Genomic DNA, 27,910 nt, shown 5'->3' with positions numbered 1-27,910 from the left:
TTGGGCTGTAAATCCTCCAATATCGCATTGGGTTTTTTTTTAACCGTTTGTGTCGCTTTTTTTAATGAAGTGGCAGGGATGTCGCTTTTTCTCACTGGAGATTCCTAGAGTGCTGCTCTGTGGTTTATTTTATCCTCGATTTTAAAATCGACTGTGGTTTATTATTTGTCACATGTGCTGCGGGGACAGGGGGGTTCTAGCCATTCACCCCTGAGCTTCCCGTTGCAGGGAGGACAGACCCTGGCGTCCGCTTCTAAACTGCACTGACCGACTGAAGCGGGTGGGGGGTGTACGTCGCCAGAGGCTGCCGGCAGAGATGGCCGAGAATTGGAAGAACTGCTTTGAAGAGGAGCTCATCTGCCCCATTTGTCTGCACGTCTTTGTGGAGCCGGTCCAGCTGCCCTGCAAGCACAACTTCTGCCGGGGTTGCATCGGGGAAGCGTGGGCCAAGGAGTCAGGCTTGGTGCGGTGTCCAGAGTGCAACCAGGCCTACAACCAGAAGCCCAACCTGGAGAAGAACCTGAAGCTCACCAACATCGTGGAGAAGTTCAACTCCCTCAACCTGGAGAAGCCACCCTCCGTCTTGCACTGCGTCTTTTGCCGCCGGGGACCGCCGCTGCCGGCCCAGAAGATCTGTTTGAGGTGCGAGGCTCCTTGTTGCCAGTCGCACGTCCAGACCCACCTGCAGCAGCCCTCCACAGCCAGGGGCCATCTCCTGGTGGAGGCGGACGACGTGCGGGCCTGGAGCTGCCCCCAGCACAACGCCTACCGCCTGTACCACTGTGAGGCCGAGCAGGTGGCTGTCTGCCAGTTCTGCTGCTACTACAGCGGGGCCCACCAGGGACACTCGGTCTGCGACGTGGAGATCCGCCGCAATGAGATCAGGGTAAGTTGGACCTTTGTGGAGACATGGGTTTGTCCGGCCCAGGGGGCCATGCCTCTCTCTTTGGCTTCCCTCACCCTTTCTGTGTTTGTTCTCCAAACGCCTGGGTTTTTGCAGGGCCTACACGAAATCCTCCTGGGTGCTGCTTCTCCTCCGCCCAGTCCACTCGTGGCGGACATGTTAGGTGGCATCCCCAGCCAAGCAATGTCGGGAGTCTGTGGGTGCTTGAGGTGCTCCCTGGGGAGAGAGGCTCATGCCAGGAGGCCTTCAGAGCAATTCAGCTATAGGCCCTGTGGCCGCTTAGGGTCAGGGCTGTGTGAGGAAGGCTCGAGGCTCTGGGTCAGGGGGTTTGGTGGGGTCATCTCTCTGGTTTCTGATGAAGTACGCACTTGTTTTTGGAAGGCAGAGGAGCTGCCTATATCCAAGGTCGAGTTGCCTTGAAATTTGGTTCTCTCGGGGGACAAAGCAGACACAGACGCGGACCCAGTCCATTGTAAGGCCTGTGAATGTCAAACTGCCAGCTCTTCCCACTGCCTCTCACCAGGTCTGGTGGCCACCACCATCCCCATCTCCTTGGCAGTGGGAGAGAGCAAGCTCCCTGTTAGAGACCCATGGCTTCTCACTGATGGGGATTCATGGTTGGATTTTGGCCAAATAATGGCATTTTTATTAGGGGGATGAAGGCTGCCCCCACTTCCCAAGCAGCATGAGCTGTAGCACTGAATTCGAGGGAAAGCAAGTCTGTATTTTGCTCGTGGCCAGGCCATCTGGCAGGAGCTTTCACCCCTGGCTCCCCACCCTGAAGTTTGTGGCAGGAATTTAACAGCCTTGCGGGCAGCCCTGCCGTGACCCCACCACCACCTCCGCCACCCCCCCCACCCCGGGCTGCCCCTCCGCTCCTCCTCTGACCCTTCGAAAGATGCCCGGCGTTTGTCCGCTGAATAAATATTTAACAATGAATTGAATGGTGATTACTGTAAAATGGGGATGATTTCCTGTGTATTTTAATGTTGCCAAAATGAGTCACCATTTAGCAATAAAAAAAAAAAGAAGTCATAAATAAAAATTGCAGCATAATTACTTTCCAATTGGATGGCCAAGCCTGGGAGGAGGGGGCAGCTCTGTGCAGAGAGGAGCCAGCCTGAGCTCACAGGAAGGTTGTTTTCCTCTCCAGGTTTTTTGGGGGAAAACCAGAGACCTCCGTGGAGATGCCAGGAGCTCTTGCCACACGCACTGGAAGGGGAAAGACCCAACCAGGCTTTTGGAGAAGCGCTTTTCTGCTTCTATTTATAGGGAGTCATTTTGGTCTCCCTCTGCCAGAGTAGGGAGCCACCCTGGGAGGGCTGCATGGGGCTGGGATGGGGCTTGTGTGTGTATTCCCTGGAGCCTTAGCCAGGGACCAAAACTATTTTTGCAGGTCCTTTTCCAGGATGCTTTGATCTCGTCCATTCCCGCTCTTGCTGTGTGGTGGGTTTTTTTTTGTTGTTGCTGCTGCTGTTGTTATAGCTGGATGTTCCCTGCTCCTTGCAGATGCACGCTGCTAATGACCTGGCAGAAAGCTACCACTGGCTAGGCTGAATTTTGGCCCAGGATTGAAATTTTAGGATATGTGACCAGACACCTAAGGTGTCAGGCGGCTGTATCGTGGAGCCACAGAATTATTTTGTGACCTTGGCCGAATCCCTCAGTACCTCCATCACTGCGTTATCTTAATTTCCTTTCTCTGCATTGATAAGCTTGTCTCTTCCTGCTGGGCGCATGGCTCGGCTGGGTGCTCAGAGGCTGGGGCAATGGAGGACAGCTCGAAGCTGGAGGATAGCATACCCAAAGGATTCCCTCCCTGTAGTTGAAGCAGTCCCTCCATGAAGCAGCTGGAGTAGGGAAGAGCCCCCGAGAAAATTGCTCAAGCAGGTTACTGGTCCTTGCTGTGTGGCCTTAACCAGGTCTCTGGCTGAAAGCTGCACCTCACCAGCTGGGAAGGGAGGCAGCTGTGTCAGCTCCTGAATTAGAGTGCGTGTGCTCGGCCAGCAACGGCTTCCCGGCCTGAGATTCCTGGCTGCTTGCTCACCCTGCAGTGGTGAGCATCCCAGGAAAGGAGGGCTGGGGCTGGAGGGGGCAGATGAGTAACCCTGGGCTTGGGAGGTCTGGGGGAGGTTCCATTGTGAGAGGTTTGTTCCATGCGTGGTGTGTGTTCGGGAAGCTGTTAATTGAGAAATGAGTCAAAGTTTGGAGGCTCAGAGCCCTGTCCTTAGTTTGGGGTACTTGTGAGTGTGAGGGGATATACGACATTGATCCAGTGTGCCGAGGGTAGCTCCCATAGCCCAGAGGAAGGACAGGAACCTGCAAACACACTTCACATAAGCTCACCTTTTTTACCATTTATTGCTATGGATTTGCTGCCAGCCAGCCAACCTCAGTGGGCATCATACCCCCAGTTACAGTCTCATTTGAGTTGGGGAAAGGGGCTCAAAACTCCTTGGGGACAGCACCAACACTTTCTCAGCTGTAAGCTGAGAATTAGGGAAAGAGGGCTTGTGCTGGGCAAAACAGGCTGGAGGCGAGTCTGTGGAGGGCTTGCTTGGAGGCAAACACTTGGTCGGTTTGGGGGAAGAGGACCACTCAGTGTTGGGTGCTGCACAAACCCGCAGAGCTCTGCATCAGAATTGGTTGAACTCCACAGTGCAACCATAATACAAACAGTAAATAAAATCTGTGGTTAATCTTTCTTTCGTGGGCGTATAAAGCACTTACCTCCCCTTCCCCCTCGTGAGATGTTTTCTCCTTTGTTTCCTGTTTTTGTAGCGCTTAAAGGGGAGGGGGGGCGGGGGGGCGGGGGGAAAGCCAACAAGCCACCCTCTCTCTTTTTGGTTTTTTGTCATTTTGTTTGTGTCAAGGTCTCAAAATGAAACATTCTTTTTTTCTTCTGTCTTTGCCTTTGCTGCCCCAGCCACATGCCTCCCACCTGCATGGGGGAACCCACCATCTTCCTGGTGTAGGGGAACCTGCCTCCAGGTTTAAAAAAAAAAGAGCCATGCTCCAGTGTGAAGTTGATATGTTTTTTTTTTTTTTTTTTTTTGTCATCCCAAAAGGGGAAAAATACATTGCTGGGAATGGAGCACAGGTCAGAAGGTAGCAGCCAAAGGAAGGATCTCACTTGTGGGATATTACAATGTTTGCCCTATCTTTGTATGGGACATGGTTGGTTGAGGCCAGGTTCATCAGAGCTTGCTTGGGGATGTCCCAGCTGCCTGTCCTCTGGTGCCACCAGTGGGAAGGGAATTTGGTAGATGTTGCTGCTTCTGTTTTGTTTCAGGGCATGGACATACGTTTTCCTCTGACCTAGTTTTCAAGGCATTTGGGGGAAATTGGGAGAAAATGTTTTCACATTCATATTTCCAGTGGTTTTGAACCAAGAGGGAGAAATCACATCTGGTGTTGAACCCTAGGGGAAAACATTGGGGATCCTTCTGCAGGTAGAAGCAGTGCCTGTTTGGCAAATTGAGAGGAACAGGGTCTATCTCTTCATTGGTGGGGTTGGGCTTTCTTTCTTGGAAGCATCCCAAGGCCAGCTCAGGTGCTTTCTAAAGTATGAGAAAGAGGAGAGGTGAGCACTTGGTAGGAACACAGGAAGAGATGAATCCCAAGTCTGTACCAGAAACTCTGGTCCTTTGCCACCACTGGCCCCTAGTCCCCATGCAAAGATGGCCCATGCACTTTGCCTGCCAGCCCCAGCTGATTTGTTCTGTGGTTCAAAAGCTGTAGATCCTTGGGGGAAAATGTCACCAGCTTTCCTTTGCCAGATTGCCCTGATACCAGAGATCCTTTCCTGTTTGAAGCAAGTTCCATGTCTCATCTTCATGCTGCCATCTGTGCCAGTGATGTTTTCCTGGGATTTAGGGAGCCCCATTGGTGGGAAGTCTGGGGTTGGCTCTACTGCCAGGCTCTTGGTGCGAGCTGCTGAAGATTGTTTTACTCTGAAACAGGTTTGGTAACTTGTGATGGGCTGGATTTTTACAGGCTTACTTATTTCCCAGATGACTTGTTTATGAGGAGTGTGGCACGCAGCTCACTGGAGGCATTGTGAGTGCAAGTGCCCAAGTGCTCAAGCGTTAATTTAGCTCTCATGACTGTAGATGGTGTGGGCTGGCCCTTGGCAGGTGATCACTTTGGTGCTCTTTGAACATACCTGATACCCAGACAGGTCCTGTGTAGCTGCAGATGTGCAGGTTCTCCCTGCACCCTCCAGCTGAGCCTCTACCATCACCCCAGAGCTGAACCATCAGCCTAACCCAGGTCTCTCCCTGCTCTGGCTTTGCCCATGCCCTATTTCCTCCCCAAGGGAACCTTGGGACTCCAATACTAGGCTTCTAAATGTGACTGATCATTGTGCCCTGGCATGCTGTCAGTTGGTCAAGTTGCCACGATGAGTAGTGACTTCTTGGGCCTTGGGCAGTCACAGAAATCCCAGCACCCACCTAGCCTCATTCACAGCCATTGATCTATCAGGCTTTGCTGTGCTGTGTTGTTAGGGTCAGCAGGGTTCAGAACTAAATCCTGTGCTGCCCTATTGAGATCTCAGGGGGGCTGAGCCACCCTGCTGCAAGCCCATCTGGGTTTGCGGGTCAAATGGCAGTGGGCATCTTGGTGGTCCCAGATCTTTGGATGAAATGTCTCCTGCCTCCCTGGGGTTTGAATTAAGGGCTTTTCCCCACTGCTTTCTTGCTAAGCTTGATCCTTTTCCTCACCTTCAGGCCACCAAGTTGCCAGCAGTTACTTGCCTTGGACCTGAAGCTGCCAGTCTTCCATGTAGAATAAATCTGAGAAGCGACAACAAAGATGTAGTATGCAGGGAGGCAGCCAGGCTTTAGGTGGGAGGGAGAAGCCTTGCTTGGGCTGGGTCAGCTTTGTTAAAGGAGTAGGACAAGGGCTGCAGCAGAGAATGCTTTCTTCCCATGGGGGACAATGCTGTGTGGGTAGGTGATGGATAAAGAGTGAGGTGCAAGGAGGAGAGGGAAAGATATGTTCAGCTCAGGATCTGGAGCTGTTTTGCAAGGAACAGTGACAAGCTGCAGCCCAGGCTTACCCCTGTGGCTTTTAGGGGTTGGCTGTACTTTGCAGATGGAAATGTCTAGGCACCCACCCATGCCAGGCAGCACTGGCCAGAGAGCTTTCTGCCTTGAAGTGCTTCCTTGGCAGTGGTTTTGAATGAGCCCTGAGACAAGAGCATCCTGGTCTGGTCTCTGAACCAAGGGTATAAGCCTCGTTGGGGTTGAAGGGCATAATAAACCTAGTTCAGACCCTAGCCTAGTCCTGTGAAATTTATGTAAGTGTCCTGTGGCTGCTGGCATGGAGGTGTGCAGCATGACACTCTCTTTGAGCCCACAAGCATGGGGGAGAGGGAGAAATAGAAAAGATGTGGGCTGCAGTGTGACACCCTGGATTTTCTCAGTGCCTCAGCCTTGTGCCTTGCATGTGGGAGCCTGGGTGAGCCCTTTGAGGAACATGCAAGTCCCAGGCCTGTCCTTCCTTTCTCCTACGCTCCCTTTGCTCCAGCAAAGCCCTTTGAGCTCTCCCATCTGCTTGACTCAGCCTGGTCCTGCCAGAAGAAGGTCCACAAGCCTTTCCACTGCTCTGTCTTTGCCTCTGGAACTGAGGAGTTGCCTCTGTCCCAGTCTGAGCAGCGGGGGGAGCAGAAGGAGGGACTGGCAAAGGGGGTGGGAGGAGAAGGCAGATTTCTATGTCTTACAAAGGGCACAAGCGATCAGATTCGTGCAACTGCCCAAGAATAAAGAGGCTCTTAGAGTGCTGGCTGCCCTGACCTCTCTCCTCTCTGCTCCAGAGGACAGCGTGTGACCACACAGGGATTTCTTAGCTGTGTTTCCGAGGGAGGCAGCAGGTTTTCTATCCCCAGATCTGCCTCCAGCTTGCCTTGCAGCGTATTTGCCTATTTTTTGCTTGTTACCTATCTGTTTACTGGAATTCTCAGTACATAGTGGTAATTTCTTTTCTTCTCTTTAATTTAGTCTAATTGTTTTAGTCGTTTTTTTTTCTATTTTTTTTTTCTTTTTCTTTCCCAGTCTGACACTGAAATGGGGCTGAGAGCAGCAGTGCTTCCAGAGCAGGGACAAAAGTAACCAGGAAACACAGGGCAAGAGAGGAGGGATCGACACCGAAACAATGAAATAGCCAAGCAAGGAAAGACTGAATGCTCAATAGCACAAGCCTTTGCAGAAATGCCTGGCTAGTACAGCATTTTATAATCAGCTTCTGTGCTGGGCTGGCCTGCAACAGTAGTGTGATGGGGGAGGAATGCTTTGAATTAGCTGGATGCCAGAATTAATTCTGTCAGAATTCAAATGTACATGTATGTACAGATTTATAAATAAACACTTCGAGCTGGGTTGTACTTTGCCACACAGGCTCTGGGGAAGAATCTGGTCTGGCCTGGCTTTTTTTCTCTAAAAAAAAAAAAGGCTATGGATCTAGGCTAGGTTCTGGTGACTTTGTCAACTTTCTGCATTTATCAGCAGCACAGAGGCTCAGGAGATGGGGGCTTGGTTGTAATAATAAAGGGGATGGCTCAGAGGAGTCGAAGCTATCCCCCTGAGCTTTCTTATGGTGCTGGCTGATTTTCTGCAGTGAACCTCCATTTGCAGTTAGAGAAGATAAGGCAGATGCTGGGAGACCAGTGGGAAACTACTTTCCTTCATGGTAGAAGGACTGATAGAGGCAGCCACTAATCCTTTAGCTGGGAGAGCTACAGCCAGCATGCTTGGAAATGGAAGAAGCCTGGTCCCAACTATGGAGGGAGGGACAGTTAGTTACAGGAGTGAGGCTCTAGATGCACGCAAGAGCTTTTACATCTGTCCCCCAGATGAACTCAGGGAAGAGCTTCTCAGCCCTGAATAATTTCTGATAAGGACAGCTTTGGCCCGTTCTTACCAGGGGATTGTGGTTGTCCATCTTCTGTCTTGTGATTCACTTGTGATGGTAACATGAGCAAGGTTCCCAGATCAGAGCAGTGCCCTGCCACTCTGCACCAGTGCTGTCTGTGCAACATTCACTGGAAGTCATCAGTTTGCTGGGATGATGTACCAGAACTGTAAAACACAATTTTAAACTGAAAAAAAAAAAACCAAAAAACCCACACCATGAATCAGCTTAATGTCACTGTTTCTTCCTTTCCCCTACCTGTTCTTTCTCAATTGTTTGATGTGTGGATGCTCTGGTGGGGTCCTCTCTGGAGTGGGCTGGGAAAAGCCGAGCTGTGGATGGCTCCAGATGAGGCAGTTGGCAGGGAGGGACGTTCCGGATGGCTGTGTCTCTCTGAAATATGAGTAAACGTTGTCAAACCAGCCGACCATACAATCTGGGGCTCGGGGAGGGCTGGTCTGTCCTTTCTTCCCTCCACCCATCTCACTGTGAGGGATTCCCCATTTGCTTGGCATCACCCTGTTTTCTCTTTGCCTGGGTGACTTGGAAGCTCCATCCTAGACATGGAGCTGTAGAGAAAGGAAAGGAAAAGCCCCCATATCCTAATGGAGGCAGTGTTTTGCCTTGCTGTACAACAGCTTAATCCAAACCTTCATCTGAGCCAGTTACTGTGTGGCTTTTAAAACCCTGTCCCCTTGAAACTAGTTTCCCACCCCCTTCCTTCCCAGTCGATGCTGGTCGGTGGAGCCAAGCTCCAGGCTTTGGTGCTTGGCCACACGCAGACACAGATCAATTGTGCTGGGGGGGTGGGTTGATATTTTTGTGGCAGTGTTTTTTATTGCTGGTTGTGGTTGTTGTTGGAAAATCAGGGCAGGGGGGATGGTGTGGGTTGGCCTGTGCTGTAATGGGCTTGTGTGTGTGTGTGTGTTAAGGGGAGAGGGTAATGCAATCGTGTCCTTCTGCTCATTATCTTCCTGCTAGTGGTGGGGGCTGTATCCCTCTCCCCATCCGAATCTGTGTGGAGCTGCCAGCTGTGTGGTGGGAGCTGTTTTTCCCTGCAGGTGAACTCCTCTGTGCTGAGACAAAGGGCTGGGGGTGCCGGTGCCTCCCTTTGTTCTCCTCCTGTCCTGGTGCACCCGCCTCTGACTGCAAAAAGCCCCTTGAAGCGTGCCTCTCAAATGGATGGAGTGGAATAAAGGCACTGCAAGGTCTCTGTCCCCCCTTGCGGACCCTTTGGGGACAGGGGAGGTCCATGCTCCCCCCCTTCCCTTGGGTATTGTGTCTTAGTGATGAGGGTGGCCGAATCTGGGAGGGAATTACTGCAACTCTCCTGCCACAGCTGCACTGTTGTGGTTGGGTGGCTGAGCCCTCTTTGGGTCAGAGGTGGCTTGTTTGTAGGGGATGGAGATGGGATCTGCTCCCTACAAGGGAGTGGGAGCACATTTTTTTCCTGCTTCTGCCTGCTGAGACTGGAAATAACATCTTGGGTGTCTTTTGAAGACCACCCCTTGCTTTCCTGGGCCCAGCAGGTAAAACCACAGCCTGTCCTCTAGGCAAGGATTTTGTAGCATTTTACTTACAGCAGGGTAGAAAAAGGTCAGTTTAATCTCAGCTACAATCTAAAACCTGGGTAGGGAAGTCCGGTTGTTACCCTAAAGTACAGATAAGCAGAGGTGAGGGGACCTGCTAGGGAGTTGGGAAGTCTGGTGGTGCAGGGAAGCAATCCTGGAGACACAGGCTTTGCTGGTGGTGGTGCCTTGCTGAACACAGACTCTGCTCACTGCCCCCACCCAGATGCTTCCTCCCCAAGGCTGGCTCCTGCTGTCATCCATGAACGCACATAGTGCTAATCTCCATTTATCAAAGTGCTTTTGCAGCAATCTGATAAAAAAAATATATTAAGGCAGTGACCAAAAGCTAAACCTTCCTCCACAAGTTAAAACTGCTGGAGCTTTCCTCAGGAAATGTTCTTCCTTCCCGAAACACAAGGCCAAACACTGCAGGAGAGAGAGAGAGAAAGGTGGCATCTGAAAAGACAACCCTCATGTACATGCTGCACCCAGAAGCTGTAGACACAGATACTTGAGGAAAGCCTTGTGCTTCCCAAAGCTTGGAGGCTGGGAGCCTCTGTCAGTTTTGGTGGAAGATGGAGGAAACCAGGAGTGGGAATCTGTGGGGCAGCAGCCCCAGGTGTGTTCCTGTCCATGGGATGATGATCTCAGGTGTCCTGAATTCTGGGCCTGCTGACTGCTGTGCATCCATGGAACCCATCTCTTGTTCTGTGCAGGTGTTAACATTTTGAAGGTCAAGCAAAAATCCCCAGCTGGCCCCAAGGTGTGGCTATGCTAGCCAGCAGATAAGGAGAAGCCACTGCAGAGCTGACTTAGCAGTCAGGCTTCTTTGTGGGTGCAAACTCACCGGGTGATAAGGAGCTGCTGTTGGTGGTCCTTCTGCTGTAAAAAATGACGGTGTGAACATGGCCATGGTTCCTCTCTTTGTAGCCTGCGTGCTGGCACTGCCCACAGCTCTCAGCACATCCTATAACCTTTATGCCTACACTGCATCCTCTTTTAAAAAGAGGATAATGAAACTGAAAGGGGGAAGCAGCAAGCACTGGAGGCACGCTGGTCTGCCAGGTGTGATAAGGCACTGCTAGTCTGCCAGCTCCTGAGGAGCTGGACTTAGGAGATGAAATGTCAGGTGGGCAGAGGGCATCTGATGAAAGCCACCTCATTTAGGGGTGGAAACTGTGCATTTAATACGGCTTGCACAAACTGGCAAGCCCAGAGTTGAGCAGAGTGGTTTCATTGGCTCCCTGGGAGGATGTAGCAGGCTGGGGTCTGAGCTGTTGAGCTCTGATCGCTGAGTCAAACCTGGAAGATAAATGATACTTCAGGGGCCTGAGATCAATAATGTCAAAGGCTGACCCCTAATTGGACAAGATTAAAAACCAATGACAGGCCTGCTTCTAGGAGCAGAAGTCAGCATACTGAAGGAGAGCATCTGGGTTTGCTCCTTTACTGTTATTCCTTGGCAGTGCCCACATCCACAACCTGCCTTCTCGGGCTCCTCCCTGCAACTTCAGCCTTTTCCCTTGCCCCAGTCAACACTGACTAGATCCCATAGATCTCATGTGGCCAAGGCCTGTTCACCAGTCCCTCTGCAGCTGACCCAGAGTGCTTCTGCCCTTGGGAGAGTGTCTTAGGTGAAGACAAAAGCAATGCAGGCCTGGTGCTGGCTGCCAGCTGCTTTCATAGGTTGAGCCTGGGGCTGTGGGAGGCAGAGGTGGGGAGAAGAGGCTCAAACAGGAGGTCACATCGATGCCATGGGTACTGCGATGGGTTGCATGGCTTTGGGGAGCACACTGGGGAGGGGAATTTGGGAAGTGAGGGCTGCAGATGACTCTTGGCTTTGTCCTGAATATTTTGGTTTTACCTGTATTTATCAATTAATGGGTGCCATGAGCATTTAGCCACCCCTGGCAGGAGGTGGTCAGGTGGGGCACGTGGTTGGGTGTATTTTGGGGGTGCTGGCATTGGTGCTTGTCACAGAGGTGGCTTTTCTCCCGAGGAAGTGCTGGGCAGGGGACTGCCCTCGTGCTTGGCTGGAGTGTGCTTCTCCTTGTCAGCAGCTGCCATCCAGCTGAGGTGGATTTAATTTATTTGCAGGAGCAAATTAAAGTAAACTTGAGTGTCCTTTTTCCTCTGCATCCTTAAAGGGGTGCATGCTCCATCACAACTCTGCAGGGCACGGCTAAGCTGTGGCTCCTCGGAGGGGCACTGGGAAAGAGGACGTCGTCTATTTCCTGAGCACAAGGGCAGTTAAAGGAGAAGGGGCTGTGCTGCCTCCTGCCGCTGCCCCTCCTCCTTGCGCATGGGGAGCTGGAGGTGCCGGTTGCCTTTGCCCCAGGCTCCTCTTCCCCTTCCTCCACACTCCCCCACCCCTCCTTCACCAGGAAGCCTGGCCTTTGTGTGACGTGATCCCTCCTGACATCAGCCGGGCGCCTCGATTTCCTCCGCAGTGGGGAGGGTGAGCAGGCAGGCAGAGGGGTGCCGTGTGCCCCGGGGGGTGACATACGGTCCTGGCCTCAATGAAGCATCGGATGGCAGCTCTCAGAGAGGGGGAGGCTGCATGCCTGGCCATGATGCTGCAGGGAGCCTGCCCTGGACACCATCATCATGGTAGTTAAGCAGAGCTTTGCTTTTACTTCTCTGCCTAAAAGCACTGTGTTGGTGTGTAGCTTCTTGCTGTCTGTGACTCTGATTGCTTTGGTGGCATCTTTATATTTGACCCCTCTGGAGATGCAGTGTTGGACTTAACTGAAGCTCGGGCAGTGCTGGCTTTGGGGTCTCATGGGGTCAGTGGCACAGTGCCACAAGGCAGAAGCAGAGGGACTCCCAGCAAAGTAGGAGCAGGGCTGGCATCACCTGCAGCCTAGAGCTGCATCCAGACCCTGGGAGCTGTCCTATGCACACACGCCACTTCAGAAAGGGCAGGACACAGCTCAGCTGTGAGGGGGTGTGCCAGGTGCTGGCTCTTGGCTGCTCCTTGGAAAGGGGCTAATGCAACACATGGGAATTGGCCATGTGCCTGCCAACAAGAAGCTGTGGCTGGCACCTTGCCAGGATCTTGAGAGCCTTGCATCTCTTTAAGTCAAGACGTGTTTACTGGTGGATGGCATTTTGCAGCTGGCTGGCTGGAAACTACAGGTCCCAGCATGCTCCCTTGTGTGTCACCCGGCAGCTGAGCTCTTCCAGTAGCATAGTGCCATGAGGATCTTAGTCTCGCTGCTCACTGCTACAGGGGTTTTGCTGCCACAGAGAAGGGCTCTGGTTCAGCATTGCTGGGCAGAGCCAAGCTGCAAGACACAGGACTGATCTCTGCCTCCTGCTTCCTTACCCTCCACCACCCACTTGCTTGATGCAAGCCTAGGTTGGCCTTTTTATGCCACCAGGCTGGGGAGGGGATCTCATCCTATTCTTACTCCTTTGCAATGTAAATATTTTGGTCCCAAGTACGTTGCTGGGAGCTGGGTGTCACGTTGAGGAGTGTGATTCATTCATGCTGTTGCTGCTTGGAGCACAATGAGGCAGCTTTGGGACCAGTCCCAAAGATTTCCTGTGATCACGGCTGGTGGGGAATTTGGGACGTCACGTTTGACTAAGTCAAAGCCCTCTTCGTGCAATTCCTGCAAGCCAGAAGTACTGGGCCGTGCCCAGCACAGTCAGGACTTGCCACCCCCAAAATTCAGTGGCTGCAGGTGGCTTACATTTCCAGAGGGAGGAGGAATGGAAAGCAAGGCTGAGCTCGGTTCTTCCCTCCCCAGCTGCTGCTGTGCAGAAAAGGTTGCAGGCTGTAGGGCTTTGTGCCTGGTCCCAGACAGTCCAACAAATAAAGCTACAAAGCAATGTAAATTCAAAATTTGCTGCATGTCAAGTGTTGGAGGAGGCCCTGGAAGAGCTTCCCTGCTGGGGCCAGTACCACAAGAGCATCCCTGTGTGTTTTAGAAGGACATGGGACAACCTGAAGCAAGACTCTGGGTGGGTGAACAGGAGCACTAGAAGATGCCTTTCCGTGCTTTGCTTCCACCTCCAATGCTCTGCTGCTAAAAAGGACCTTTGCACCCCCAGTTTGGTCACCAGCACAGGAAAGGAGGCACCTCTGCACCCCAGGGCTGGCTCCCTCTGTCCCCCCCCGCACGTCGCTCTGTCCTCCCCGTGCTGCTGAGGGCAGGTGCGGGCTGTGCAGCGCCCAGATTCGTTCTGGCATCCCTCGTTAGACGGTGTTTGTTCGTGGTGCATTTTTCCTTTTTGCTGGCTTGTTTGGACACGCACTGGTACATTCACGGCACTCAGGCAGTAACGTGAGTCTCTTTCCCATTAGGAAAGGGGCCAGGATTTGGGGGGGCCAGGAGGGCAGCTTAAGCAGTAGTTTCTGAGATATTTCCTTCTGCTGCCACACCCTGTGTGAAAGAGCAATATCGGCGGCTTCAGCTGCGATCGCAAGGCTCCGAACGTCTCTCTTTTAATATAGATTGGTGTCGTTTTGCATTTTAAAGTAAAAACACGCTGCAAGCTGCAGACAGCTGTCGGTTGGCAGCTTTGTTTGAACATCTGGTATTGCTGGGCTGCTGTTCAGCGTGATCTAACTATGGGATTCATAAAGATTATAATCCGGGCTTTCAGACTCTCAACAGCCGCCTCACGAAGATAAAAAAAACGAGGGAGAGAGAAAACCCAGCAGGAAGGCAGCTGAGGGGTCCTCTGTATTCAGCAGGTCATGGTCACGGTTAGTCTCCTCTTGGGTGTGAAGTGGCTGATGGTGGGCTTGCTGTACATTGCCTTGGCTGTCCACAGGTGCTTCCAGCCTGCAAAGCACTGGGAGTTAGGGAGCTGTAGAAGTGCAAAGTTCTCTTTTGTTTTTTTCTCTTTCCCTCCTTTATTTTTTCCAGCTTGTGTGCCGAATCCAGTTGAGTCTCCTGCTACTCCGGGTGGTGTGTGGTGCTGGCAAGCCAAAGCAGCAGATTCTGCTGTGACTTTGGGTAGATGTTTGTAACAGTTGTCTGAAGCAGCAGGACTTAGTTTCTTTTTCTTTAAAGTAAGCAATGGAGAAGTCAGGGCTCAGAGTAAACATCTCTGCACATTAAAACCTTGTTTCCAAGCAAAACTGAGTCACCTTTTCTTGAAGCAACCAAAAGGTTGAGATAGCTACTTCTGTAAGCCCCATCCATCCCTCTGTGAGTCAGGCACTTTCCTTGGCACCTTTGAGAATTAAGCAGCCTCTAAGCCCCTAACAGGTTTTATAAATCTTGTTAGTTGGTCTGCATTTTTGCAAAGCTCTTTGAATCCAGCCTATTGGTACATAAGTCACCTTGACTTTCTGCAAAGCTTTGACTCGCAGCTCACTTTCAGGCTCCATTTGCCAGTTGGAGGTGCACAAAAAAGGTGCCCCCTTATCTTTATTAGAAGAAAAAAACAGCAACAACAACAAAGCTGCCTGGAGAAATCTAGCTGTGCTCTAGTTGGTGCAAGCCAGTAATAGAGGTGCATAAAAACCTGTTCTGCCCTTGTTTGTGTTGATTTAACTTACCTCTACAAATTAAAATAGCCTTGAGCAGTTGGAAGTTTAACTAGATCAGTTGGGAGGGAAAAAATAAAATCAGGGCCTTGAAATCTTCCTAGTGCTGCCTGAGCCTGGAAGAGGGGCTTTGTGCTACCTGCACAGCTCCACCCCTTGTCTCTGGGTCTACACAAGAAGCTGATGGTGCACATGGCTGCAGGTTGCTTTTGCACTTTTTGGTGGTCTCATGGCTGGGGTGCATGGATGCACACAGGTATTGTACCTGCTCTACTCCCCAGGAGTATGTCGATCCCCCCAAAACCCTGCATCCAGACCCTTGGGCTGGGCTCTCTCTGGAGCAGGAATTACAGGGTAGGAGAGTAGGAAGCCAAAGGGGCTGTTGTTCAGAGCTCAGGCCTTCCTGTGGCAGGGCTGAGCCATGGTGGCTGTGGAGCAGAGGTCTTCAGGCAGGGGAGAGGCAGCTCAGCCTGCAATGGGAGGAAGGGTGGAAAAGGCTGGCTGTGTTTCACCCCTGCAGGGAGAAAGCTCTGAGATCACACAGGCCAGCTGGATCTTGAATCCAAGATGTTTATATGGAAGAGGGAATGAGGGTTTCTCAATTCTGCAGGGGCTGCAGATGGGGGTAGGTTTACTGCCAAGCCATGGGAGTGGGTCTTTGCAGGATGGCTGCTTCTGAAGGCAAGGTATCCTGCCAGATGCAGTTTGGGAATGACTGTCTGGGACCCTGAGATTGCAGCACGTGGGGAAGATCCTGGGATTCAGCAGAGCTAGATTGGGCTGGGACATCAGATCAAGGCAGGATCGGGGGTGCTGCCAAAGCTTGTTTATTTTTTTTTGTGGGGGTTGTGGAAGGAGCAACTCACAGATGATATATCAGAGCAGCAGAGTTGTGTAAGGAGCAGGATTTTGTGATTCAACTAAATTCCAGTACTGAACGACTTCCCATTTCTGCCCAAACTGCCACCACTGGGGTTGGCAGAACACTTGAGAGAGCCAGTTTGGGGAGATGATGCAGCCAAAAAGAGACTGCTTTTTCTTTTTCTTTTTTTTTTTTTTTTTTTTTCACTAGCTTTATTTTTCATCTGAATCTGTGGTCAGGAAGGGACAGATGTACGAAGAGAGACAGAAGAGGGAAAAAAGAAGGTTAGGGCCTCTGTAACATGTAAATTGATTGAGACACTCAAGAAACCACAAGAACAGAGCATGCTGAATGCAGGACAGGACTTCTTACATGAGCTCTTGGGCTCCAAAACCCTGAAATCTGGTGATTCCCAGGCAGTGTAGCTGCAGGGCCCATATATTTTGCCATAGTAGGGAGGAAGTGCAAGGCAATGTTGATCATCGGGGCCAGATGTGATCCAGGTGTTGGTGTCAGTCTGAGGTCCCAAGTGGCTGGAAATGATTGCTCAAGGCACTTGGGTCTGGATGTCTGCAACTTTCTGGATGTTGCAAACCTCTGCACTTTCCTGGAGTGCCCTGGCAATGCCCTGGTTGGTGCTGGTGCTCTGGAGCTGGTTGCTCAAAGGGCACTTGGTACGGGGTCATTGTGGGTAAGGTGGGCTTATGCTGGGGCCTGCAGCCACAGCCTCATGCTGGAGATGGCTCAGCAGCAGGGTGAATTTTGGCACTGATTTATAAGCAGCCCTGAACCAGGTCATTTTCCCCCTAAAACTGAAAGAGGGAGGGAGAAGAACACCTCCTTCACATCCCTGATGGTGAAGGTGTGGACCTTGTCCTTCACAAACACAAGGCCCAGCCCAGTAACCCCTCCTCATTCCCAGGCGAAAGCAACCTAGACTGTCCTCCCTCCGGAAAACTGGCCAAGGAGGGCTGCTGGCTGACATCCGAGTCCAGGCCTGGGTGGGGATCTCTTCTCCTTCCCTTCCCAGCAGAAAGAAAAAAGATTGCTTGAGCTCCTTGCTGCCCCGAGGGCCTGGTTGCAGCTCTCAGAGCTGATCTCTCCATCTTCACCCTGCGCCACCCAAAAGCATCTGCTGTCCCTGTGCCGCCAGGACATGGCGCAGGAACATGTTTTCCACAGCTGGATACCCTCCCTCCTGGCAGATCCGGGCATCACCATGGCTCATCTTTGCCCTGTGGAGCCAGGGGCATCAGTGGGGACTCGCTTGGCTGCATGCTCAGTGTGCACACCAGCTCCTCCATTCCCATATTCATCTTCCCGGTGTGTTTCCAGCTCCTTTCTTCTCCTCCCCACGCCACAAGTCACAAGCCCCAGGTCTGGGCAGAGGCGGTTTGCCTGTGTTCACTGCCTCTGGCTGCACTGCACACGAGGGCAGCTGGTCCAGCACGGGCCCGTGACGCACACAGCCTCCCTCCTACCCTCTGACATGCTGCAGAAGTGGCTTCAGTGTTCGAGGTGCCTCTCTTTGGGTAAGCGTATGGCCCATACTGGGCACCCTGTATCAGGAAGGCTTCTGCCTCCAGGACTTGCCGGGTTGCTGGCACAGAGAGGATACTTCTGCAGCCACTGCCCTCATTTCCCTGCTTCTTAATCTGCCTTATACCCATTTTCCCCTCAAAGCAGATCTTTGTCCTTCCTCAGAGGACACTGACAGTGGTGACACCTGAGCCATGCCTTGAAGTTGAGGTCCAAAAACCACGGGTAGAGCCCCAGCCTTTTTCCACAACCACACGTAACCCTTGAGGCAGCGAGGAGCAGCAGGGGGACACAGAGGCCCAGGAGGGGAAATATAGCATCCTCAAGGTCCCTCTGAAGGTCACTTGCCAATGGAGAATAGGTCCCCGTTTCCTGGCCTCCAGAAGTGCTGCTGCTGGCCCCACAGGACACAATGCCTGGGATTTTCCCTTTGCTGACACGTTCTTCATTTCTGCCAGATGTAAACAAGAGCTATCCCAGACTGTGGGCACCAGCACAGCCCCGTGACAGTCCAGGGTCTGCTGGTATAAAGCCCATGTGGAGGAGAATGGTCTGCCATGCCCACTGTTCTGGAGTGCTGCCGGGATGGAGCAGCCACACAGCTGTGAGTCGTGGCGTGGGGGGAGCATCCAGCTGCTCTGCTCCAGCCATGCTGTAGGGACGCCTGGTGCCAGAGGTGGGACATGGAGCTTTGCCTCTGGATGTGCTGATGGAGATGGAACATGGGTCTTAGCTTAATAGTTTCACTTCCTTGATGTGCTGGGGAAAGCTCAGAGACCAGGCAGTATATCCTGGGGAGATGGGGACAGGCAGGAGGCACTGCCACCCCCCCCCCCGTCACCCTGCCCTGTCAGGGCAGAGAGCCACTCCTGTGGGAGGCACCCTTCATCCTGCTCCTGCAAGATGGTGCTGAGTATTTCGCCTTCAGCCCTTTTCTACAGACTGCCAGCTCTCTCAGTGCTCAGAGTCCCTTGATGCTAGCAAGGGGGTCTCTTCAATGTCCATGAGCTGTTTGGCCTCTGCTCTCATCCTTTCCTAGCAAGGGCAGCTATTAATATGCTGGAGGCTGTCCCATTCCCCTCTTCCTTCCCCTGCCAGGGATGAACTAGCTCAGTCTCTGCACAGTGAGCACCGTGAGAAAAGCCAAACCCTGGAGCAGCCTGCCTGTGCTTCAGGCTGGCTGGGGGAGGCAAGGCCTCCTGCTCTGGCCACAGACCTCCCCTCCTGCCTGGTGTTACTGTAAATGTGTGCAAGATGAAAGCCCAAGCAGAAAACATTTCCTTCCTGTGCCTGTAAGCAGTTCAGCCTTTTGCAAGTACCATGTGGAGTTTGAAAAAGCTGCTTCTGCATGGAACTGGTCAGCAGGAGAACACTGGGGAGTGACAGAGATGCCCCCAGGAGTTTGGGCTCCAAGGGACTGGTCCCCTTGGGCTGCAGCAGTGTGGGATCTCATGGTTTTGAGGGGCACTGGCATGTTGTGTGTCAGAGCTGTGTGATGTCAAGGTGTTGGTGTGTCAGCAGGTGGGGGGATGCTTTCAGGAGGGATCAGAATAGCTCCTTGCATGTTTTTTTCTCAGAAAATCAGCCAGCTGATGGCAGAGCGGGACTGGGGAGTGGGAAGCCTGCGAGTGGGAGGCATGGGGAAGCAAAAGGTTGCCCTTGACTCCTTGGGCCAGGGCTTTTGGTACATTAAAATTCAGTCACTGTGACTTCAGGCCCAACTCCAGCAATGTGCTGGGACACGAGTCTCAATGGGGGCCCTTGATCCCGGTCCCTGGGCTGAGCTGCAGGTGTCTGGAGCCATTCCCACAAGAGGCATCTGCCCTTTGTAACTTCCTCACTCTGGTTCCACCTTCCTCCTCCTCCTCCTCACCCTTCCTCCCCCTCATGCTCCAAGCTGCTCCCTCCGTTCTGGCTTTCCGGTGGCTGCAAACAATGTCCTTATTCACTGGGTGGCTGGGATTTGGCGGTGAGGGGAAGGCCCAGGCACAGAGGAGAAGGAAGGAGGGAGGTAGAGAAGCAAACGTGCCTGTCTTGGGCCAGCTGTCCAGCTTCAGTTAAAGGCACTCTGTGGGGCAATCTGGCTCTTCACCCCCCTTTCCAGTTTCCTATGGGAATGAGGGCTGTGCGCTCCTGTGATTTGTCTACCTGCCCTCCAAACCCACAGCTGGGCTGGTTTCAGCCCATTTTATTGGAAGTTAGCATTCTGCAAGTGTCCCACAAGTTGGTGTGCAAGGACACGGTTGTGCTTGCTAAGGGAATGGCCCTGAAGGATGCAGAGCACCTATTAGACATCCAAGAAGCTGCATGGCCTTCACTTCCTCCGTGAACCCAGTAAGGCTTTTCATTGCTCCAACTCTCACTTAAAACCAGAACTGCTTGGGGAGTGATGGCACACATCTCTAGCTTTGGTGAAGCTGTTGGGCACCTTCCTGCTCTTGCTAGGAGCTGGGCAGGGGCTGGTAAGCATTCATGCCCTCAGAGAAGGAGTGCCACAGTCTCTTCCCTAACCAACTCTCCCCTGGGAGGCACATGTTTTCCCTGGCCAACCTCAGAGCAGGTGAAACCTTGGGGCATGTTGTGCTTACATTGGTCAGCACCACACTAACTTGGTGCTGACCCCAGGGCCATGGGCTACTGGGGACACAAGGGGAGCACTGTGCTCCAGGCAGGGCAGAGGCATAATCTGCCCTTATCGTGGGCTCAGCAGTGACCAGACTTAGCCCTGCCCTTTGGGAGAGGACAATGGTGCAACCAGCTTAAGAAGCCAAGGAGACATCTTGCCTGCAGATTTCTCCCTGCCTGGGAGGTCTCGGGTGGGTGTGAGCTCAGGGCCTCCCTTGCAGTGTTGGGGTGCCCAGCCAGCTGAGCTGGCCCCTTGCTTACAGTGCTGCATCCATATGGTGGCTCTTGGATGAGGAATGCTCTATCCCCTGAACACTTAAACTCTTTCTTACCTTCTTTCTGTCTTGCAGCTGCAGACATACAATACTGCAGAAGTTCTGCTCTGCTGGGCCAGCCCTGTTCCTCAGTAGACTTCTCCCCATCCCCTGCCTGGATAGCCTGGAGGGGCTGACATGACCCACACTAGACCAGCCACTAGGAGTTGGGGTCACTGCAGAGCTGCCCTCGTACAGGTTCAAGGGGGTGGACAAGGAGGTGCAGCAAGGTGTACATGGAGCACGGGTGCTTTCCCTGGCTGTGGTTTCCTCCCAGCAAGTGCTAGGCAGATAGTGATGGTCAGCAAGTCTTTCCCTGGCAAGATCTCATGGGGACTAGCTTGTGCACATCATCCTGGAATGAGACGTGGCAGCACTTGCTTTGCTTCCTGCAGAGATGGCCTTCCAAGTAGCATTTCCCTCCCAGTGTGTGATCTTGGTACACCAAACTCACCCAACTTGCCACGACTGCTCCTCAGGATTCACCCTGCTCCGTTGGCAGTGGGGATAATATGCTCGTTTCTCCTTCCACCTTTGGCAGTCCTACTCCTGCGTGGAGTTACGTTCATGGTGTGTTTGCTAACCTCCTCTTAGGCCTCAGCCTTTCCCCCCTGCCCTTTATTTTTTTCCATGAAGAGAGGGGAGATTACTTGCAACTCCAGCAGAATAAACTGGTTTCCAGCAACCATCTTGCTGCTGCTTGCAGGGTCAGGGTGGACCAGCCACTACCCTGGCCACTGATGAACTTATTAACTAATGAGATGAGTTCCCCCTCAGCTGCTGTTGGAACACAGCCTTCTATGGCAGCAGCTTTGCAAACTAGCAACGTCTCTCTTGAAAGACAAACTCAGATCACAGAGCTGTTAGGAGCCCGGGAAGGACGCCTGTACAGAGGGAGCTGTGGTTCTCCCAGCATCAAGGTCATGCATGAAATATGAGAAATTACCCTGAGAAATTCTGATCCTGGAGGAGGAGAAGTTCATGACTTCAGAAATACCAGATTTGGGAGGGGATGGAAGGGGAAGGGATATATTTTCCTTTTCAAAATACCTAAGGAATTCAGCTCGTGCTGCAGAGACAATGAGATTTTGTCCCTCGGTGCCAGAAGGGGTAGTTCATACCCATGTGTCTCTTTAAGGTTTCGGTTGCCATGGCTGAAAAGCCCTCCCATCCCATTGCCACCTCAGGCACCTATGGTTCCTAAATCGCCCTAAAATCAAGAGCATGGCTCAGATGTGAGATTTAAAGAAAACACTGCGTCTCTCCAGTCTCTCTGGTTTCTGTGGCTTTAGGGTAGATTTGGGTCACTTTTTCCAGCTATGGAGGGCTATTAAATTAATATGTATAGAAAATTATGCATATATTTCTGATTGCACATAATTGTATAATTTCAGGAGCAGAGGACCCTGAGGTTTGTTACAAAACACAAAGGTTGGCAGCTCTGCCACAGCAGCTGCAGGGCAGTGGGAAGGGGATGATGGTACATGCATTCCTGGGGCTGTTTGGTCCATTCCTTAAGGGTCCCTCACATCAGTGGCACTGGCAGGGTGGCATATGCCTTCCTGGCATCTGGCAGTGACCATCCCTGCAAAATCATCGTGGCAGCATCAGGGGGAGAGCAGGGACTGCCCTGTGGTGGTTCCAAGTTGGACGCCTGATGTGTACGCCTGGTGTGGGACAAGGATTTGGCCTCTGTGGGCCTTGGATCTTGTCCCACATTTTTCCCCAGCCCTGCCTCAGCTGGGGGCTGAGGGAAGCAGGCAGGGGACCCAGCTGCTCTCAGGGGCCCATCCAGACTCAACCATTCTCCTGGTGGGCTGTAGTAGGGTGCATCTGGCTGTTCCCAGTGGAGATAGCAAGTCTGTGCTGGCAGGGAGGGAGACGAAGGGAAGGGCTCGATCTGGAGGCTCACTGCGTATTTCAGCTCTCCAGCCTGGAGACTAACTCAGCCTGCATTACAAGGCCTTCCCTGGCTGCTGGGATCTACAGGCCAGCAGGGGTGCAGGAAGGCATCAGTGGACTGTGATATTGGTAGGGAATTCCAGCGTGCAGATGCTGCAGCAGGATCGAGAGTTGGGTGCCCTGCAGTCCCTGGCAGGCCTCTGCAGAGTGATGCTGCAAACCATGTTTTCAGCCAGCAGTGCTTAGGAACAGGTCATGTTGCTGCACACCTGCCTGCGCCACTGCTGGAGCAGGTTGCTGCCCAGCACCTCTCTACCCAGCTCCATGGGGCTGCTACCTTCCTGCCCTAGAGCTCTGCCTGGTGCTGGACCCAAAATCTTCAGCTAAGTCTCCAGAAGTGCCACCGGTAGCTGCCTCCCTGGCCTGCCTGCTGGCATAGGACCTGTTCTTTCCTGCACCCTTGGATCTCTCCAAGCAAGTGGTGTTGCATGCACTCTCCAGAGCTCAGTTCCCACTGTGCTTAACCTCGGAGCAGATTGCACCCTCCTGGTACCACAGCAGTGCGAATAACAACCTTTTTACATGGAGAAATGATAGGGCTGGGGGGATGGAACAAAAATAGAAACGGGTAGGTTCAGATTGGATGTTAGGAAGAAATTCTTCCCCATGAGGGTGGTGAGACACTGGCACAGGTTGCCCAGGGAGGTGGTGGAAGCCTCATCCCTGGAGGTTTTTAAGGCCAGGCTGGATGTGACTCTGAGCAACCTGATGTAGTGTGAGATGTCCTTGCCCATGGCAGTGGGGTTGGAACTAGATGATCCTTGAGGTCCCTTCCAACCCTAACCATTCTATGATTCTATGATTTTTAATGTATGCATCAAATCACCCTCAGTGTGGATGCTCCCATCTATTCAGCTGGTCTTAAAAACAGCAGCAGCAATGCCCTTGGATGCACGCAGGCCCTTGTGTTTCTCTACGCATGTCATTAAACATTCCCCCCATGCCTGGGGGTCTGCGTTGCTACTGCTGCCCCTTACACCCTGTTCCAGTGGATGTGCTGTCTGTGTGTCCATCTGCACACATCTGGGCACCAGGCACACGTGTGGAGTGCATCTGCCAGTGGCAAGCTGGGTTTTCTTAGCTCCTCGTTGTTATTAGTAGTTGGAGCCCAGCGACAGTGAGGCTGGAGGTGCCCAAGACCATAAGAAAAACAACAGGAGGGAGGAGGCTTCGCATTCCTGCTCCTGAATTGAGTCGGAGGTGACAGCCTTTCCCTGCAATGCAATTAATCCCGGCAGCGCCTCTGCCACCCTCCCCCTCCCGCCTCGTCCAGGAATTAATTACTTGATTATAAATCCCCAAGCGGCAGTTTATAATAGCAATAATCCCCTCGAAATTCAGCCTCGCTGCCGCTTCCTTCCCATCTCGCCCCCGTCGGTGATTGTCTCCAGCACCATGTCTCTGCTGGCTGAAGCCCTTCTCTTTGCCCCACTGGTGTGGTGGCTTTTTCCCAGGATAACCGCAGAGTGGGGAAATGTGGACTTGACTTGAGGGCTGTTTCGGGAAGCCCTGCTCCCGTGTGCAGGAGCAAGGCTGTTGTGCTGATAGCTGGGGAATAAGGGTTTGTCCCAGTGATTGGGCTGATGGCACAGGCCCAGCCTCAAGGAGTTGGGGCTGGGGGCTGGCAGTGTGGCAGGGGGAGACCTTGTTCCTCCTCTCTTTGTCCCTTCTGATTACAGTGATGCTGGCTCTGGGGCTTGTCACAGGGGTGGGAAGGGAGGGAGGATTTGTCATGGCATACAAGGGCACAAGGAGGGGTGGTGATATCTTGTGGAAGCCTGCCGGCGATGGGTCACAGGCCTTGAAATGGTGATGCCATGGTGGGAGATGAGCCTCTCCATTTTCCTCCCCGCTGGGTCCCCAGGGCTTGACTCTAACAAAACCCTTTCTGTGCTTCAGAAAGTTACCCAAACAGCTGCTCAAATCCAGGGAACTCAAATCAAGATCCACAGCTGATAAGGCAGCCCAGTACACGCAGCCCCTCTGCATGGCTACTGAAATACCAAGGTTTCCACCTCCTTTAGCCATGTGTGGGCTTTTAGCTCAGCAATGGCATCCTGCTGAACTGTGTGGGCACTGTGTGGCTGCTGGGCTCTGATGGCTGCTGCTCTCCTGTCTTTGCAGAAGATGCTGATGAAGCAGCAGGACCGCCTGGAGGAGCGGGAGCAAGATATCGAAGAGCAGCTCTACAAGCTGGAGTCGGACAAGCGGCTGGTGGAGGTAACTGATGCTGCACCCTCCTGGAGCCAGCTGTGAGGACTGGCACCCCATGGTGCAATGGGGACAGGCTTCTGGGACATAAGGTTCAGGTGGGCAGGAAGGAGGGAAGAGATGTAGGGGAGGAGTGGCTGGACAGACCTGCTGTCTCCATTCCAGTCTTGCAAGTCATCCTTTTGGGAAGACTACCCTAAAAGTAATAGGCTTCATGGGTCCTGGGCTGAGTTGGGAGGTAAGGAACAAGGTTGTCCTTAGTTATCAGATGGCCCACCCTGCCCTCAGCTCAGCACAGCCTTTTCTGGGCCACCTGCTTTGTTCTGAGTGGGAGAGGAGGTTCTGGAGGTGGGAGGTCCCTGAAATAAACTGGTGAAATAGCTAGCAGGTGGAAGAGATGCAAGCACGTGTTTTGCTGGGGCACAGGTAAAAGAAGATCAGTTCATGGTCCTTAAAGCCCCTCAACCTCCTGGAGCGTGGAAGCTCTGGAGCATGACGTGTCCCTAGCCTGAGATGGGGATGAGGATGGGAAAAGGGATGAAAATGGGGATAGGCAGGGGTTTTCAGGGGAGCACACCTGCCTCAGTGTGGTGGCAAGTTGTTGCTTGGCATTAATTCTCTGGAGGCAATCCCACCTGGACACCAGGAGATAGGTCCAGGAGATCTGTTGGATCAAGCAAATTTCCACGGTGTTGCTGTTGGGTCTCTGACACATGAGAGTCCCACGTGGCAGCTGACAGCAGGGTTTGGTCTGTGTGGGTGTTGCAGGAGAGCAGAACTGTGTTGCAGCTTTTAGGTTACACACACCCCTGCTAGGAAAAGGACCCAGGTGACCTGGGAGGGAGCAGAGGGAGCCTGACCCTGCTCCTCTCCCCCAGGAGAAGGTGAGCCAGCTGAAGGACGAGGTGCGCCTACAGTATGAGAAGATGCACCAGATCTTGGATGAAGACTTGCGGAAGACCATGGAGATCCTGGACAAGGCCCAAGCCAAGTTCTGCAATGAGAATGCAGCCCAGGTCCTCCACCTCAATGAGCGCATGCAGGAGGCCAAGAAGCTTCTCAGCTCTGTCCAGGTCATGTTTGACAAAACCGAGGACATCAACTTCATGAAGGTAAGACAAGCCACGGGGTGGAGACAGTGAGGAGGTCTGGTTGTGCAGGGAGCATCAGGGAGGCATGGGGCATAGTGGGGAGTGGGCTGGGGACACTTACAGGGATAGCTGATGCTTCCAGAGGACTCAGCAGTGGGAGAAGGCAAGGAGGAGTGGGGAAGGCTCAGTGCCAGCCTCAAATGCGGATGTGCCACAGCTGGAGATGGTGCTGGGGCAGCCTGTGCTGGGGATAGAGGGAGCTTAGCAGCCCTGAGTCGCCTGTCTGCTCCTGGTGGTGACACCAAAAGGGGAGGTGGCCACTGGGGCAGGGACTGGCCTTACTGACCAGAACTTCTCCTTCCCCTCCTAGAACACCAAGTCTGTGAAAATCTTAATGGACAGGTAAGTGTTGTGGGGCAGGCATGTTTGGGGTGGGAATGGGGGGGCTGTTGCAGAGGAGGCAGCACCACAATGTCTAGAGGAGGAGCAGGGCCAGGGATGCTACAGGGCCTGGCAGAAGGATGCTCCACGCTTTGTTTTCTTTCTCTGGGAGGATGAAAAAATGCCCTCCTGCAGCCATTGAATGAACTCTTCTCCTTGGCTAGGAAAAAGTAGTGGAGTGCTTATGGAAGAGCAGTGCTGGGACCCAGCAGCCCAGCCAAGGTGGGACCAGCTGGGTTGGGGCACAGGGCTCAGTCCAGCTCTGCTGGAACAGAGGCAGGACAAAGGGTTCAAACCAACGCTAGCAGAGCCAAGGCAAGCTGGAGCAGCACGTAGGGCACTGCGGGAGGTACCCCCTGGCATGGGATATTCACAGCAAAGCTGGGCAGGGAAGCTCCTGTCCATCAGAGAGAGCCAACTCCATGTTGCCCTCCATATTGCTGCCCTAGAGAAATGGTTTGGCACCAGGAGGTTTCTGGGGTAAGGATTCATCTGACCCTTCCCTGAGTGTACCTTGTCCCTCATGCCTCTCCTCTCTGCCTGTGGTCCCCAACAGGACCCAGAACTGTACAGGTGGCAGCCTGCCCCCACCCAAAATTGGCCACCTCAACTCCAAGCTCTTCCTGAATGAGATTGCCAAGAAGGAGAAGCAGCTCAGGAAGCTGCTGGAAGGTGAGTGAAGCCTGACAGGTGCAAGGGGGTCACAGGACCTCACTACTTCTGGTATCCAAAGCTGGGTGCCCTGTGGATCCCAGTACAAGGGTGGGGAGGGAATGCTGTTGGCGTGCAGAGACCCCTGGGAACCCTCTGCAGTCAGCAGTGGTGTGGAGGCACCATGAAGCCAGCTCTGGGGTTCTCCCCAGAACGTCTCTCTTGGCTGGTGAAAGGGATGTACTTTGGGGTGACAGAGCAAGGGGCTGGCCATCAGCAGGAAAAGTCAGTGGAAAGATGGCACCGGAACAGCCTGGGGCTGACATGGTGCTGCAGCCCATGCCTGGGAGCAGGCTACATCCCGTGAAAGCTTCCCAGTCCTCTTCTCTCCTTAGGGGCATTTGGGTTTGTCCCTCCAGTCCATCCTGCTGTGATCATGTTAACAGCTGTGCACAGGCTCAGCCCGTGCACGTGTTTGCAGAGCAGTGCTTGGGGCTGCTCTGAGCCTGCTGGCAAGGCCGTAGAACAGAACCTGAAAATTCAGCTGTTGTGGCTGTGTGCCCAGTTTGCTGCTGGTGGAGCAGGCTGGGGGACCCTCTGCTCACGTGGGGCTGGAGCGTGGGCCTCAGAGCTTCGCTGCAGGTTCAGACCAGCAGCCAGAGCTGTGCCACGCCATGCTTGATGTGGTCTTGCTCTCCTGTTTCCTTCTGCAGGTCCTCTGAGCACCCCTGTCCCCTTCCTGCAGAGCATCCCCATGTACCCCTGCACCATCAGCAACTCCGGCGCGGAGAAGCGCAAGCACTCCACCGCCTTCCCCGAGGGCAGCTTCCTCGAGCCATCGTCTGGGACTGTGGCAAGCCAGTACATGAGCCAGGGCGCTTCAGCTGGCGAGGGGCAGTCCGCACAAGCCATGGTGCCTTGTAGCTCCACGCAGCACATAGTCGGACTTCCCAGCGGCCCGCAGCCAGTGCACTCGGGCTCTGTCTTCAACCCATCTCACTACCCCAACACCACCTCATCTCAGCAGTCTGTGCTCTCCCAGTACGGTGGGCGCAAAATCCTCGTCTGCTCTGTGGATAACTGTTACTGTTCCTCCGTGTCCAACCACAGCGGGCACCAGCCCTACCCGCGGTCAGGGCACTTCCCCTGGACGGTCTCCTCACAGGAGTACTCCCACCCGCTGCCACCTGCCCCCGCCGTCCCCCAGTCGCTCCCGGGACTTGCTGTGAGGGAATGGATTGACGCATCCCAGCAGCACGGGCGGCAGGATTTCTATAGGGTCTACGGCCAGCCGTCGGCGAAACACTACGTCACCAGTTAA

General features: G+C 53.3%; 1 protein-coding gene across 2 annotated transcripts; it reads left to right on the top strand.

The window, feature by feature from the left end:
* The first annotated feature begins 316 nt into the window (after positions 1–316).
* TRIM8 (tripartite motif containing 8) lies at positions 317–27,910 on the top strand. Of its 2 annotated transcripts, XM_054382528.1 has the most exons (6): positions 317–886; positions 24,320–24,415; positions 25,285–25,518; positions 25,868–25,899; positions 26,495–26,610; positions 27,303–27,910. In XM_054382528.1, exons 1-6 carry the CDS (start codon positions 317–319, stop codon positions 27,908–27,910), a joined length of 1,656 nt encoding a protein of 551 aa, XP_054238503.1. The 2 variants fall into 2 exon arrangements, with proteins under 2 accessions (XP_054238503.1, XP_054238504.1); XM_054382529.1 differs by lacking the exon at positions 24,320–24,415.

Source organism: Indicator indicator, chromosome 7 (genome assembly GCF_027791375.1).
Source record: "Indicator indicator isolate 239-I01 chromosome 7, UM_Iind_1.1, whole genome shotgun sequence".
Lineage (NCBI taxonomy): Eukaryota > Metazoa > Chordata > Aves > Piciformes > Indicatoridae > Indicator > Indicator indicator.
The sequence above is the reverse complement of the archived record's forward strand: the minus strand, read 5'-3'. Positions and strand labels throughout refer to the sequence as shown.